The 17,160-nt window shown below is 45.5% G+C and overlaps 1 protein-coding gene and 1 pseudogene across 1 annotated transcript in view; one reads left to right on the forward strand and one right to left on the reverse strand.

Moving 5' to 3' along the window:
- The window catches only part of ABCB10 (ATP binding cassette subfamily B member 10), a 47,152-nt gene extending 32,590 nt beyond the window's left edge, over window positions 1-14,562 (reverse strand). The window contains exon 1 of the mRNA XM_075531793.1: window positions 13,976-14,562. Coding sequence (XP_075387908.1) covers window positions 13,976-14,501 — 526 coding nt within the window. The 5' untranslated portion in view covers window positions 14,502-14,562. The remainder of the gene's footprint in view (window positions 1-13,975) is intronic.
- On the forward strand, window positions 10,320-10,553 carry LOC142437458 (small EDRK-rich factor 1 pseudogene; annotated as a pseudogene).
- Window positions 14,563-17,160: the final 2,598 nt, after the last annotated feature.

The following is a 17,160-nucleotide window of genomic DNA, read 5'->3' on the forward strand; positions in this document are numbered from 1 at the left end:
ATGACATACCAAAACTTATGGGACACAGCAAAGGCAGTCATCAGAGGAAGTCTCGTAGCATTACATGTACACATAAAGAAGGAGGAGAGGCTTATGATTGATACACTGGCACAAAATTTACAGCAACTAGAGTGGAGTCAGCAAGAAAATCCATCTAACAGAAAAAGAAAAGAAATAATAAGAATTAGATCTGAGATTCAGGAGGGAGAAAGTAAGAAAACTATGGAAAAAAATCAATGCTACTAAAAGTTGGTTCTTCGAACGGCTAAATTAAATCAACAAACCTCTCGTGAATTTAACCAAAGAAAGGAAGAAACACATCTCAATAGCAAGGATGAGGGATAAAAGAGGGAATATTACAATGGAGCACAGTAAAATCAAAATGATAATTACTCAGTACTATGAAGGACTGTACTCCAATGAATTAAAAAACTTGGAAGATATGGATGAATTCTTGGAATACCAATCCCTCCCTAGATTATCCCCAATGGCCATCAAGAACCTCAACAGACCCATCTCAATAGAAGAAATAGACAAAGTTATTAAAGAATTACCAACCAAGAAGACACTGGGACCAGACAGATTCACTGGTGAATTGTATATCAAGCATTCAAGAAAGAACTGACACCAATCCTACACAAACTCTTCCTGACCATACAAAAAGATGACAAACTTCCAAATTCCTTCTATGAAGCTAGTATAACTCTGTTACCTAAACCGGGCAAGGATCCCACAAGAATTGAGAACTACAGACCAATTTCCCTAATGAATATTGATGCAAAAATCCTGAACAAAATACTAGCCAAGAGAATACAAAAATATATAAAACAAATAATTCACCGTGATCAAGTGGGATTCATACCAGGGATGCAGGGATGGTTCAACATATGAAAGACCATTAGTATTATTCATCACATTGAAACAAAGAAATGTAAGAACAATATGATAAGATCAACAGATGCAGAAAAAGCATTCGACAACATTCAACACCAATTCATGTTTAAGACATTCAAGAAGATAGGAATGGAAGGAAAATTCCTCAATATAATACAAGCTATATAAGAAAAACCAACAGCCAATGTGGTAGTCAGTGGAGAAAAGACGAGATCAATTCTTCTGAAAAAGGAGACTAGACAAGGATGTCCCCTGTCCCCACTCCAGTTTAACATCGTGCTGGAGGTCCTAGCTAACAATATAAGGCAAAGAAAGGACATCAAAGGTATTCATCTGGGGAAGGAAGAAGTGAAACTATCGTTATTCGCAGATGATATAATTTTATATATGAAAAATCCTAAAAGTTCCACAAGAGGAGTACTGGAAGCAATAGAGGAATATGGCAGAGTAGCAGGTTACAAGATCAACAAACAGAAGTCTATTGTACTACTATAGACATCGGGCAAGGACACAGAAGAGATCAAAAAAGGGGTACCCTTCACAATAGCCAAATACAAACTGAAGTATCTAGGGATACATCTGACTCAAAAAACAAAAGATCTGTATGAGGAAAACTACAAAATACTATTAGATGACCTCAACAAATGGAAGAAGATCCCATGCTCGTGGATTGGTAGACTCAATATTGTAAATATGTCAATTCTACCCAAGGTACTATATAAGTTCAATGCTATCCCGATCCATATTCCAGCAACTTTCTTCAAAGAGTTAGATAAACAGATTACCAACTTCATATGGAGGGGGAAGAAAACCGAGAATTAGCAGAGAACTCCTCAAGAAGGACCAAGTCGGAGGGCTTGCTTTACCCGACTGTAGCACCTACTACACAGCCACAGTGGTCAAAATAGCATGATACTGGTATAACGATAGATATTCAGACCAATGAAAAAGGATTGAAAACCCAGAAATAAAATCATCAGCATACAGACAACTGACCTTTGATAAGGGGCCCAAAAATATCAAATGGGATGTGGATGCCCTCTTCAATTCATGTGCTGGGAAAAAAAATGGATACATAGCTGCAGAAAAATGAAGCAAGACCACAAGAATAAACTCAAGGTGGATCACAGACCTTGAGGTAAAACCCCAAACTATTAGGGCCATCAGTGAGGGAATTGGGACAAACCTGAGAACCTTGGCACAGAGATTACATAGGCTATTGGAAATCGGGAAGGACACCAACACAGAGGAGGCACAAATTGACCAGTGGGACATACTGAAAATAAAACACTTATGTACATTGAAAGAATTCGCCAAGAGAGTAAGAAGAGATACTACAGACTGGGAAAACAACTTTAGCAAGTACACATCAGACAAAGGCCTTATTACTAAAATCTACAATATACTGCTAAACTACAAGAAAAAAACCCAATTGTCCACTCAGGAGGTGGGCAAAAGACCTGAGCAGGAGTTTCTCAAGGGCAGAAATCCAAATGGCCAATAAATATATGAGAAAATGTTCCAGATCTCTAGCCACAAGAGAAATGCAAATTAAAACAAGTACAAGATACCACCTAACACCCTCAAAGATAGCCCAATTCAAGAAATCAGAAAACAACAAGTGTTGGAGGGGATGCGGAGAGATAGGAGCTCTTGTCCACTGCTGGTGGACCTGTAGGTATGTACAACCATTATGGAAATCGATTTGGCGATATCTAAAACAGTTGGAAATTGAGCTACCTTATGATCCAGCAATCCCCCTACTGGACATATACCCAGAAGAGACAAAAAACAAACCATGGCCAGACATCTGTGCCCCAATATTCATCGCAACACAGTACACAACTGCAAGGAGTTGGAAACAGCCCAAATTCCCTTTAACAGACGAATGGATTAAAAAACTCTGCTACATACATACAATGGAGTATTATGCATCCCTAAAAATCAGTGATGAACGCATGAAGCATTTCACCGCATGGGAAGAACTGGAAGAAATTATGCTAAGTGAAGTAAGCCAAGCACAAAAGGACAAGTACTACATGAGTCCACTGAGGTAAGCTCAAAAAAATATTCGAAAGGGGTATAGGGAAGAAGATGCTGTATACATACATCCCTGGGGTGAGGTCCAGGTAATATGGCAGGGGCCAGACTAAACCCAGGGATACATATGGGACACATATGGAAGCCCATTAAAAGGGAGGATGGAAAAAGGTATGGGTAGCCGGGGGAACAGGGTACTAATCCACCCAGGGGGAGGGTGTTGATCGTGTTTCCACAGGGAAAGAGAGACAAGACTTCAACCCGGAGCACCAAGACAAGAACGCAACACACTGACATGAAGCAGGGAACCAATAGGGAGGCCTGAGGGGCCGGCCCCATTACCAACTAAGTGGACAGCATCACCCTCCCCCCAAGAAGAATTCACTTCAGAGGACAGCACTGACACTACAGCTCAAGAAGAGGGGAAGAAGACTGGTCTGGTCAGAGCACAAAGGAGCCAACCAGGGGGCATAGGGGAAAAAAAGAAAAGAGTGACGCACATCCTGGCTCACCAAGCCCTGAGGACAATGTTCCTGCTCAGAAAAGCAATGCACAGAGATGACCACAGGGCCTGCCCCACCATGGGACACAGTGTTCCTCATTGACCCATAGCACCATGGGGGACAACACTAGAGACACACAGTGGGAATTGTGCCCACCATGAGCTCACCACACCGAAGCCAGCCTCTGGGGCTATGCAGCAGAGCAGCGGGGGAAGCAGAGCGATGAAGTCCCCAGGGATAGAGGTGGTGCCAAGGCATGGCACCCCATCAGACTTGACTGGAAAGCACCTGTGAAGGAAAACAAACAGACCCTCAACTATTCATATATTTATGTGTGTGTGTGTGTGTGTGTGTGTTGTTGTTGCTGTAGCTATTGTTTTACTTTCTGTTGTTGCTTCGTGGTACTCAATCTTGTGATAGCACATAGCATATCTACCTGGAAGGGATAGGCAGAATAAACAAGCCAGAAGAGAGAACAACAGGATGACAGTTCCAGGGGGACTTGGGAGTAGGGGAGGCGGGAGAAAGGAAAAGGGTGTTAATAAGCCCAGGGACAAGGGAATAAAAAGGGATCCAAAATCAGTGTCAAGGAAGGTGTGGGAGGTCTGGCAGGGCTGGATCAAGAGCAATGTAACCAAGAGGAATTCTTAAAACCCAAATGACGGTAGAACATGATAGTGGGACAAGAGGAAAGTACAAAGAAACAAAGGAAAGAACTAGGAGGCAAAGGGTAGTGGGGAAAAGATCTATGTACATATATTTATTTATAGGTTTAGCATTAAGGAAACAGATGGACAGTGGGCCCCTGCTCAAGTACTCCGTCAACACAAGAACACTTTGTTCTAACAATTCGGCAGTCTAAGATGCTCACCTGCCTGGATGATCGCTCATGACAATGGGTGCACAAGCAAATGTAGTGAAGAAAGCTGATGGTGCCCAGCTACCAAAAGATATAGCACCTGAAGTCTTAAAGACCTGAAGATAAACAAGCAGCCATCTAGCTGAGAGACAACAAAACCCACATGGAAGAAGCACACCCCCACATGGAAGAAGCATACCCAACTCGATCACTGAGGACAAAGTGGGTGCATAAGCAAAAGTTATGAACGAAGCTGATGGTGCCCGGCTACAAATGATATAGCATCAGGGGTCTTAAAGGCTTGAAGACAATCAGGCGGCCATCTAGCTAAGAAACAACAAAGCCCACAAGGAAGAAGCACACCAGTCTACCCTGACACAAACGCTGAAGACAAAGCGGTTGCATAGGCAAATGCAGTGAATAAAGCTGATGGTGCCCAGTTGTCAAAATATATAGAATTTGGGGTCTCATAGGCTAGAAGATAAACAAGGGGGCATCTAACTGAGAAACAACAAAGCCCACATGGAAAATGCATACCAGCTTGTGAGATGACAAGGCATCGAAGGGATCGGGTATCAGGCATCAAAGCAAATAAAAAATCATAGCATGGTGAATGAGGGGGAGTATGGAGGGGAACCCAGGGCCCATCTGGGGGAAATTGGTCATCCCTGTGCAGAAGGGCTGCGGGGAGGTGACGAGCCAGTCAGAGTGCAGTGTAGCAATGATGAAACATACAATTTTCCTCTAGTTCTTGAATGCTTCCTCCCCCCACTATCATGATCCTAATTCTACTTTACATAACTGCTGGACCAGAAGATGTACACTGGCACAGATAGGGAATGGAAATACGGGGAATCCAGGACAGATCAACTCCTTAGGATCAGTGGTGAGAGTGGCGATATCGGGAGGGTGGAGGGAGGGTGAGGGAGAAACAGGGAACAGATGACAAGGTCTACATATAACCTCCTCCCTGGAGGAGGACGGACAGCAGAGAACTGGGTGAGGTAGACATTGGATGGTGTAAGATATGATAAAATAATAATTATTTATAAATTATCAAGGGTTCAGGGGGAGGGATAGGGAAGAGGGAGGGGGAAATGAGGAGCTGATACCAAGGGTTCAAGTAGAAAGCAGGTATTTTGAAAATGATGACGCCAACATACGTATGAATGTGCTAGACACAAATGATGTGTGTACGGATTGTGAAAAGATTTGTATGAGCCCCTAATAAAATGATTTTAAAAATAAAAGAATACACCATGGCCAAGTGTGATTCATACCATGTATGGAAGAATGGTTCAACATTAGAAAAACAATCAACATAATTTACCATGTAAATCTTTAAAAAGAAAAGAACCATATGATTATATTAATTCATGTTGTAGAGACATTTGACAATATCCAAGGTCCATTTGTTATTTAAAAAAAACGCTTAGTACAATAGAAGCGACACAAAATCAAAGTCCCCTATTATTCTCAATAGGGAGAAACTGAAAGCATTTCCCTTCCGAACAGGTCTCACCCAAGTATACCCTTTATCACTACTTCCACTTCAGACAATATTGCAAGTTCTAGCTAGGTCAGTAAGACAAAAAAGGGGGGGGCGGGGCGGGGCGGCAAAATCATCCACATTGGCAACGAAGTAAAACTATCTCTATGAACAGATAAGATGATCCCGTACAGAAAACGGAGTCCTGGTCTCACCGTGGTTAGCATTGGGCAGCGAAGCCCAAAGCCAGTGTTTCAGATCTACCAGGCCTCCATGTGAGGAAGAGGAGGCGATGTGCGCCTATGAAGGGTTGCTGACTCCGAATCTACTTGATGACAGTGAGTGCACATAGAAAAACTCAACACAACCCAAACCACTGGCACTCACAGCAGGATTCTCCAGAGAGTGCCATGCCATGATCCATAAAGTGCTAGGAAAGAGAAATATATGCCCAAGATATACTCCTGGGTTATCCATTTTTTTTAAATTAATAAACCATTTTATTTGGGCTCTTATAGCTCTTATAACAACCCATACATCAATTGCATCAAACACATTTGTACATTATGTTGCCATCATCATTTCCAAAACATTTTCTTTCTGCTTGAGCCCTTGATACTAGCTCCTCTTTTATCTCTTCCTCTCTCATCCTTCGGCCCTCATGGACCCCTGATTATAAATTATTATTATTTTCATATCATATTTTCATATCTTACACCACCCTCTGTCTTCCTTTGCCCACATTTGTTGCTTGTACTCCTTGGGCATTGATACATTGATCATTGTAGTTGGTCCCACGTTTCTCCCCCTTCTTCCACAACCCTCCCCCTGCCTTCATGGTATCACTAATCTCATTACTGTTCCTGAGAGGTTTATCTGTCCTGGATTCTATATGTCGGGAGCTCTTATCTGTAGCAGTGTACATGCTCCAGTCTAGCCAGATTTGTAAGGTAGAACTGGGGTTATGATAGGGGGGGAAAGAAGCATTAAAGAACTAGAGGAATGTTGTGTGCTCCATCAGTGATATGCTGCACCTTTCTGTGAGGGAATGTCCAATTGTCTACAGATGGATGGGCTTTGGGTCTCCTCTCAGACCCCATCATTTGCATCGATGTATTTGTTTGTTTGTGTTTTTTTTTTCAAGTGAACATACACACAGAGAACCAACAAGAGTAGACAATTGGAATATGAAGACGCACAACATCATCAAACAGCAATCATAGAAGCAATAAAGAAGAGTTTATATGAAGGCTTCCTGGCTCTGAGCCCAGCGGGAATAAGCAGGACTCCAAATTATCATACAGAGTGTGAACTTTTCTGTAAGGAAGGCTCGAAGGATTTCGGTGGAGAACGATACAATCAAATTTGTATTTTTATAGGATTCATTCTGGCAACAAAGTGCAAGAAGTGGCTGGATGCCAGCTAGATTGGCAATTGGGGCGCCCACAGGCATGCTGCCCCAGTCAGACAGGATGCAGGGGGTGATGACAGAGGCGAAAGGGCGTTGAGATATTTTTTAAATGAGAATTTCCAGGACACGCCAGCTGTTTTTATGAGGAGTAGGTAAAGAGGGCCAAATCGGACTGAAGACTGATCTGAACCCTAGATCAACTCTCTTTGACCTTAGGTGAATCACTCCACTTCTCTCTAGCTCACTTTCTGCATTTATTAAACATAACAGAAGTAGTATCTCCATTCAGGGAACTGTTTTGAAGATTAACTTAGATAACATACAGGGGTTTCCCCAAAAACTGAAATATTTTTCAAAGCTATGTACGTAAATCTTTTTTTACAAAACAACCAATCGCCTTCAAAGTCCTCTCCATTACACTTCATACATTTGTCAAACTTGTGATTGCATTCCGGGAGACACTTTTCAAACTCATCCGTTTGGCTGGCTGACAGCACCTCCCTCATTTTTTTTTCTTCACCTCTTCTACATTGTCAAATTGAATATCCCTCTCCACGCGTGGAAATAAAAAGAAGTTGCATGGAGTGAGATCAGGTGAGTAAGGTGCGTGGGGCAAGAGAGGCAAGCTGCTTTTTTTTTTTGCCAAAAACTAGTACATTGAGATGGCTGCGTGAGCAGGTGCATTGTCGTGGTGGGAAAACCAGTCCCCCGTCTGCCACAAATCAGGCCTTTGTTGTCACACGCTGTTACACAATCTTTTCAGAACCTCTCAATAGAAAGCTTGATTAACAGTCTGACTTGGCGGAATGAACTTCAAATGCACTATCTATCCCCCTCACATCAAAAAAACAAATGAGCATTGTTTTTTGGGGGGTCCCCCTAAGTAAAGCGTTTCATACAGGGAGCAGTCTTAGTAAACAATAAATGAAACTCATTACTTATATTACTGTTCTCATTCATAGGAACAGTAAAGGTGGCTCATTTCTGGCTTGCCCAAGCACTTCGATAAAGAACAAAGGAGGGAAGGCAGGTTTGGGGAAGAAGTTGGGATTTTAGACATGTCGAGTTTTCAGGTGTCTGGGAGACATTTCAGTAGGTGAAAGTGAGTAGGAGGCAAACAAGTAGTGTATTTGAAAGGCAGAGGCTACAGTGAAGGTACAGGGCTGAAGACAGGAGGGGTCGGTAAACTAGAAGAAAGCTGATGAGGAAAAACCAAGGCTCAGAGAGTTCAGGAAACGTTTCAGGTTCTGGCGTGATCTGTAGGGCATCTGTCTGAACCTTGGCATGGGGAGTGCAAGGCCAAACGATCATGGTGGGCTAAAGAGTTAGGCAGGAGCACGCTGCGGGCAGTGGAACACATGGCTCGTCTCTGGCTGTGGCTCCACAGAGATAAGATAGGAAAGAACTGCCCAGGTAACTTACAATTTTCTAGTTGCATTATTGTAAAACTAGGTAAAATTCATTTTAATAATTTATTTTATTTGGTCAACATAGCCCAAATATTAGCATGTAGTCAATGTATAAATTACTAAGATCTCATCCATTCGTTTTTTTCTTGCTTCGTCCTCTCAAAACCCCACAGGTATTTGACCCCTGAGTCACTCTGACAAGCCGCATTTCACACTAGGCTGTCAAATGTGAGTATTTTCTCTCACAGGTGGTGCTTCAGAGGTTCCATCTCACTGCACTTGTTAGAATCTGTGTCCTGATGTGAGATTCAGGAAACGGTCACGCCAAGCTACGGGTGCCTTGCTTATTGCAGTGACTGACTTCATCAGTACATTGATTTTGGCCACTTCACAGCATGCCCTAAATTGTCCTTCTTCAGAGAACACCACATTCAGCACAGGCGCCCAGAGGGCCCCATGTTCTTCCAAGCCACACAATCCCTTATCATCCTTTAAGTGAGAGATGCCCTCCCAAGTCATGAACATGCTCATCAGCAGAACACCGTGGGGTGAAGGAGGGGCTGATTCCACAGTTTGATGTGGCAAGTGCCTCCACGTGCCAAGGCCCCATGGCACAAAGAACCCCCAGGTTCGAATCCTGCCTATTGCCTCACACATGGCCAACAACTCACTTTCACGGGATCCAAATGTCATGGCCTATGGTTACCGCTGTGAGTCGGCATTGACACCATGGCAGTGAGTTGGGGGGTGGAGGGGTAGGTTGGGTGTGTCCACTGCTCCCTATCACTGAGGGGATTAAAGCCACCTGTTGCCTGTTCTATCTGTCAGGAACAGCAAGGCCCTGACAATTACATCTTATCCCAATCAATCCGCCCTGGGCTCCTCAGCAAGCTCCCGACACTCTGCAAAGCTCCTTCTGGCCAATGTGATAAGATGAAAAGTGACTGTGGGATAGAAAAAAAGGCTGAGGGCGACTGCAGAGCATAGCTGCACAATTGTAAGCAAAGCTGCGAAAGGGGCCAAAGGGTAAGCAGGCTGGAGATGTTGCTCATTTCTTCGAAGAGGACTGGCAATAACACTGTAAATATACCAATCCACACCTAGAAACATTTTCAATGTTTTTGAAGCTTTTCATCCAAATCACCATCAAAATGTCCCGGCTGCACAGCTCAGGTGCATAATCAGCAAGCTGCTGAAAAGAGGTCGAGTTATTATTCAAACACACAGTTGGATTTTCTAAAAAGGGCTTTGCATTCCCCCCATCCCCCGCAAACATAAACATTGTAAATCATTTTCTTCAACTCAGTATCTTGGATATCCTGGTTATGAAATACACATGCACACATACCCCACGGACAACTCCAGCCACATAAACAGATGCATCGACCTGTAGAAGCACACCTACTCTATCTCCAGCATTTCAAGGAGATGTGCCAACAACTTATGTTTGGTTACAAATTATGGATGCCCACTTCCTCTTAATGCCTCTGAAAGCTAATCATGCAGATTAGCTTTAATATATTATACATAATAAATTTTGAGGGAACCAAAGGTTCATCAGTTCCTGCTTTATAGCATATGCTATCTGTTTTATAATACTGAAGAAGTGAAAAACAAAAGATCGATAGCCTACTTTGATGAGAAGCAACCTGAGTCTTAAAAGTTCACGAGAGGGCGGTGACGGCGGCCTGCATGCGAGGGAACCGTAGCTCCTCCGAGTCGCTCTGTCCCTGTGGTCGGCATGGCCCGTGGAAATCAAAGAGAACTTGCCCGCCAGAAAAACATGAAGAACACCCAGGAGATTAGCAAGGGAAAAAGAAAAGAGGATCGCCTGACTGCTCCTCAGAGGAAGCAGAGGGATTCTGAGATCATGCAACAAAAGCAGAAGGCAGCTAACGAGAAGAAGTCTATGCAGACGAGAGGAAAATGATGACTGGCTGGTTTGGAATCCCTGCTGCTCCTGCCAACGAGTGTATCATCTGCTCTGAGATCAAGATTTTGTAGCATGAACCATCATTACATATGTTATAACTGATATCCTTATAAAACGGTCTGTTTTAAACTTGACCTTTCAACCCGAGTTAGTGTGATGTTTTAGAACCATTCTTCCAAAAATAAAACACTAACCATGCATGTAAAAAAAAAGTTCATGAGCAAAATATGAAAGTAAAAATAATTTATAAATTATCAAGGGTTTACAAGGGTGGGGGAGGAAGAAGAAAAACGAAGAGTTGATACCAAAGGCTCAAGTAGAAAAAAAATGTTTTGAAAATTATGATGGTAACATATGTACACATGTGCTTGATACAACTGATGTATGGATTGTAAGAGCTGTAAGAGCCACCAATAAAATTATTTGTTACAAAAAAAAAACCCTCATGAGCAGGCAGCTTCTAGTAGTACCTGCCAGGTGGGAGGAGAGGAGTGATGGAAATTGAAATGCATATGGAAACAGAGAGCTGGACTAATGAGTATCAAGCAAACATGAATCTCCACAACCCTGAGGCTAGAAGAGCTAAATGGTGCTTGACTACCATGGCCAGCTGCTCAGAAAAGGACCACATTAGACCAGTGGTTCTCAACCTGTGGGTCGAAACCCCTTTGGGGGTCGAAGAACCCTTTCACAGGGGTTGCCTAAGACCATCGGAAAACACATATTTCCAATGGTCTTAGGAACCGAGATACTGCTCCTCTATCCGTTTCCAGGCAGGTCTGCCCACATGGAGATATGCCCATATACAAGTACCCCGGTGTGAAGAGTGTTACCCATACTATACCATGCTTCAAGACAAAATATCATTTATTTGTCATTAGAAATAAATATTTCACAATATATAATTACATATTGTTTTTGTGATTAATCACTATGCTTTAATTATGTTCAATTTGTAACAATGAAAATATATTCCTGCACATCAGATATTTACACTACGATTCATAACAGTAGCAAGATTACAGTTTTACAGAACCACTGCATTAGAAGGTCCTGGATAGCACGGGAGAAAAATATGGAACAAAACTCAATGGGTTGAAGGGAGACATCAGACAGTGTAAGATATGAAAAAGTAATAATAATTTATAAATTATCAGGGGTTCACGAGGGAGGGGGAAACAGGGAGGGAGGGGGAAAATGAGGAGCTGATACCAGGGGCTCAGGTGGAAAGAAAGCAAATGTTTTGCGGATGAGGGCAACAGATGTACAAATGTGCTTGACATACAATGGCTGGATGTATGGACTGTAATAAGAGTTGTACAAGCCCCCAATAAAATGATTAAGAAACAAAAACTCAACAGCATAAAAGAAACCAGATAGAGACTGGTGGGACATCCAAGACTAGGACCTTTAAGCACCTTGCAGATCTGGGACTGAACTCACTCCTGTGTTGGAATAATCGACCATTTAAGAGCAAAAGGGCAGCAGGTACCCAAGGACAAAGTGCAGAGGGTTAGGAAAGGGGAGGAGCGGACACAGAGGAGTAACCGATGGTACACTGAGATGATTGCAATACACTAGTTGAAACGAAACACGAACGAGTTGTTCAATGTGTAATTGATGATTTGCTCTCTAAAGTTTCACATAATTCATAATAAAAAGTGAAAACAAATTAGTGTACCAACCCCAGACTATTTCCTTAAATTACTTATCCACAATTTTTCATAGGGCACATAAAAATAGCAACTGATCTTAAAATAAAAGGATGTGAAGTGTCTGACTGGTTTACGGATATTTTTCAACATATTACCCTAGCAAGACAGGTGGGTATGAGGATCGTGAGATGGTCAGGGCTGGGTTGCCCAACACAAAATATAAACATGCTCAGGAATTAGCAGATCTTGACATCTGAAAGAAACCTTTCAGACATCTAATAATTTAAAAACAACACAGGACCGAGTTTCTTTCTACTTACTTCTAGTTACGTATGGGAGGTAAGTGCCTGGGGTCTGAGAGCCTCAATTTGGCCTCGTTGGTTCCTAATTCTTTACTCAAAGGCCCTCTGGATTCCTGCTCTTGTTTTCCACTCTACATCTTTGATGTTCAAGGGCTGTGCCAAGTAGCTCCTAGTTCAGTGAGAACACCTGTGCTCAAAACGTCCCTTTATGAGAACAGATCCTTATTTTCACCAAACCGGACATATAGCCAACAACCAAACCATAACAGGGTATTATCTGATACTTGAAGCGATTCCAACCCTTTCCCAAGCTTTAATATTCAGGCCTTAACCAGGAAGTAACTACCTTTTTCCACCACCGGAACATGCCTCCTCTAAATCGCCTGTAAATCTTTTCAAACACAATAGGTTCTGAGCAAAGTAAAGATTTCCTTGTTAGTTTCTGGTAACTCCAAGACCCTTTTCCAAAGCACCCCTCACAGATGTAAGTTCATCTTTACTCCTTTTGTTTTGTTTTGTTTTCATCTTTACTCTTAAGATGATTTCCTTAATGTGTTCTGCCCACTGAGCTCAAGTTCTCACAGGATTAGGGAGTGTATTTCTGAGACTCTAAAGAGAGTCAGAGAAAATGTTTTGATTATGTAATGTCCTGGCATTTAAGGCATTCCCCACTTATGGCACGAAGTGAGGAACTATAGAAAGTTGTTCGTTTGGATTTTGTTTCTGAAAGCATATTAATCTTTGTTTCTTAAAAAACAAACTTTCACTTCTGATTTAGTTGGATTATGGTCAATGGGCTCATGGCTCTTGTAACTTACAGATCACTGACTGCTTGTTCTAAAAAGCGTGTTGGAACTGCAAGCTTACTAACACTCAAGGAGGTAATAACAGCACATGAAATAAGTCTGAGTTTTTAAATTGTTGATTACTTGATAAATTTGCCTATATGTTTTAAAAGCAGTGCAAATGCATGTACATATGCTTTTAATTATAATTCTTTTTATAAATTAAAAAAACAAAAACAGTGCATTCTAACAAAGCAGTCAAAGCCAGATCTGATGTCCACACTAAGTTGGTAGGTGCGCAGACTCAAAGATTTTAATAATTAGATCCTGCTCCACTGGTATGTGCGGTCATCAAACGTACATAGAATTTGCAAACGTGCCCAGCGAATCTGAAACACTCAACTTTTCAGAGGATGACAGCCTGGTTCCTCCTTCCTCAAAGTGTACCAAGTGGTCTAGGAGGGGAGTGGTGGCAAGTTCTCCCAGGCCGTTTTCGCTCCCCCTTACGTGTGCTTTCGTTTTTTCGTTTGTTTTGATTTTAATTTTCATGTCCCCTCGGGGTGACTCCAGAACAAGCAGATTTTCACAGAAGGGCGCAGGAGGGAAAGAGATCGTGAGGGAGAAGGGACGGGATTCAAGGGCAGAGGGTAAGCCCGGCCCCAGGTGGGCACCCTGGGCAGCACAGCCCTGCCTACCTGCCAGCCTCCAACGCTCGGGGTACGCCAAGCCCAGTAGCTTCTTCGCTTCCGATCGCCTGGCGGCCGAGGGCTGCAGCCCCGGGTGGTCTCCGGGAGCTGCCACTGCGGCTGGTGCTGCAGCCTCGCGCTGCCGGAACTCCCCCCGAGCCCGGCACGAGAGGAGGAGGTATCTTGGGAGCCCCCCGCGCACCCCGCACCTGCAGGCGCCGAGGAAGCGGGCTCGGAGCCCCAGGAGCCGGGCGATACCCACTGCGGGCCCGGGGGTAAGTGGCGGCCCCAGCCCGGCCAGCGGCGGCCCCGGGACTCCGCGGCTGACATTTGGGCCCCCGCCGGGCCAGGCGGTCCCCCAGCATCGCAGGCACGCGGCTCGGAGCCCCCTGGAAGGCACCAGTCCTGCGCCCCCGGGCCGCGCCGGCCCCAGGCCGCCCAGCGCTCGCCAGGGCCCGGCCGCCCGGGCGGCCGCCGGAGGCCGCGTGCAGGAGGCCGGAAGGGGCCGCAGCGGCCAGGAGGAGGGACCGCGCATGGCGCCGCAACCTGCACCTCCGCCCCGACCTCTGCGCCTCCGCCCCGGCGACCGGCGCGCGCCGAGCCCCGAGGCTCCTCCCCCGGCCCGGCCCTGGGCGCGCCCACCGAGGCCCCGGCTCACCCGCGGCCGCCAGCCAGCCGCGCTCCGGCCCCGGGCGGATGGGCGGGCCCCGTCCCGCCGCGCACGCCACGCCCCCCCGCGCGGTCCACGCCCCCCGCGCGGTCCCCGCCCGGCCCGGGCTCCGACGCCCGCCCGCCGGGGCTGGGGCTGTGCTCGCTGCGGCGGAGTAGATTCCGACCCCGGAGCCACCCTATCCGACCGAGCAGAACTGCTCTGGGGGCTTTCCGAGGCGCTCGTTCTTAGGGGGCCGCGGAAAGCCTCGTCGTTCTCGCGCCGAGCGGCTGGTGGGTTCCAACTGCTGACCTTGCGGGCAGCAGCCCAGCAGGTAGCCACTCCGCCACCAGCCTTCTCCGGGACGGTGCAGACCTGCGCTCTGCAGTCCTCCTGGGCAGCGAGCGATAATCCCGCCTCCCCCCCCCCCTCCGACGGCCCAGTGCCCTTGCTGCACACCCTCGCCTTCGTGGGGTGCCCATGCTCACAAGCAAAAAGAAGCTCACGGCGGGAAGAGCGGAGCGGAGCGGACACGCCCCTCACGCGCCACCCGTGAGAGCAGCCCCCCCCCCCCCCGCGCGCTGTCCGCAGGAGCTGTTGGCAGGGAGCGGGCAGTGCCACTGGTGGCTTTTACACGCGCAGTCGCGCCGTCCCCGCTTACTAGGCGAGCATCACAGCCCTTGCTGAACCTGGAGCACTTGCCTATGCAAGCAGGCAAGTGACCATAGGATGCCCAGGACAAGGATGAACCCCAGAGAGCCCAGGGCGTGGTGGGGGTGGAAGTGGGGTGGAGGAGCAGAGTGTTGGTCTGATAAAGGTCTGGGTCCTGGCCCTGCAGTCTCCTGCCCAGCGTAGCCTCCCCTGGGTTGCCTGCTGTACACAGATAGCAGCCCTGAAGGAATCAGGGCCCTCCGGAGCACTTCTCTTCTCTTGGGAGGCTTCATGGAGGAGGTGATTGGTCAATATGGGTAACTCTGAAAAAGGCGCAGGGATCATTTCATAACTTAAGTATGTGGAAGTGCAAAAGCAGAAATGGTTGAAGCACTTCAACTGCTCAGCCTAGTGTAAGCACACCATGATTATTTACCGAAGGAGGAAAATTATATAATCTGAAGTCAAAGGAGGGACTGGTTTTAGAGTCTAAATTGAGAATCCAGTGTACAGAAGGCGACGGTTGACAGATTCCAAGATTCATTTGTGGGACTGCATAGGAAATAAGTCTCTGGAGAACTATCTACAATTGAGGGATGGGAGGAAAGTGGTTACTAAACAGAGCACTATGGAGAGATGAGCCCAGATGATCAAAGGCATAAATCTGACTTGACTAGATAACAATGTGTCAGTAGATCCCTCCTACAATACATGTTGGACTTGATCTGTTTTCCAAATTTTTCTGTATTTTTGATTGTATTGTTCTGCTTGGTTTTTGCTTGTCCATATTAGGGTGTATCTCAGAGGTGTCATGACATTGGAGGGCACCCTGCTGAAGTTGTGTTACATGTTTTCCATTTTACGATATGTGAAACCCAGGATTGATGAACCTATAGAGACAGCAAGTAGCATAAGGGTTGGGGCGGGGGAGGGGGGTTTCAGTGGTGGAGGCGGGTGAATGGGGAGACGATGTCAGGGAGTTCAGGTAGAAAAAAATGTTTGGAAACTGTGGTAAAAGTTGTACAATTCTGCTTGACGTGATTGAACTATAGGTGGGAACGGAGCATGATAATGGGGCAGGAGGAAAGTCAAGGGAAATAGAGGAAAGAGCTAGGAGGCAAAGGGCATTTATAGAGGTCTAGACAAAGACATGTACATGCAAATATATGTGAGGATGGGGAAATAGATCTATGTGTCTATATTTATAGGTTTAGTATTTAGGTGGTGGAAGGACCTTGGGCCTCTACTCAAGCACTCCCTCAATGCATGAATACTTTTTTCTATTAAATTGGCATTCTATGATGCTCACCCTCCCGACACAACTGCTGAAGCCAAAGCGGGTGAACAAGTAAATGTGAAGAAAGCTGATGGTGCCCAGCTATCAAAAGAGATAGCGTCTGAGGTCTTAAAGACTTGAAGATAAACAAGCGGCCATCTAGCTCAGAAGCAACAAAGTCCACATGGAAGAACACACCAGTCTGTGTGATCACGGTGGTTCCGAAGGGATAAGTTATCAGGCATCAAAGAACAAAAAATCATATCATTGTGTGCGCACCTCCATGATACGATCGCCGAGGACAAACGGGTGCCTAAGCAAATGTGGCGAAGAAAGCTGATGGTGCCGGCTATCAAAAGAGATAGTGTCTGGGGTCTTAAAGGCTTGAAGGTGAACAAGCGGCTATCTAGCTCAGAAGCAACAAAGCCCACATGGAAGAAGCACACCAGCCTGTGTGATCATGAGGTGTCAAAGGGATCAGGGATAAGGCATCATCATAAAAAAAATCTTACCATAGTGAATAAAAGGGGAAGTGCAGAGTGGAGACCCAAAGCCCATTTGTTGGCCACTGGAGATCCCCTCACAGAGGGGCCTAGGGGAGGAGATGAGTCAGTCAGG

The sequence above is a fragment of the Tenrec ecaudatus genome, chromosome 1 (genome assembly GCF_050624435.1).
Source record: "Tenrec ecaudatus isolate mTenEca1 chromosome 1, mTenEca1.hap1, whole genome shotgun sequence".
Classification (NCBI taxonomy): Eukaryota; Metazoa; Chordata; class Mammalia; order Afrosoricida; family Tenrecidae; genus Tenrec; species Tenrec ecaudatus.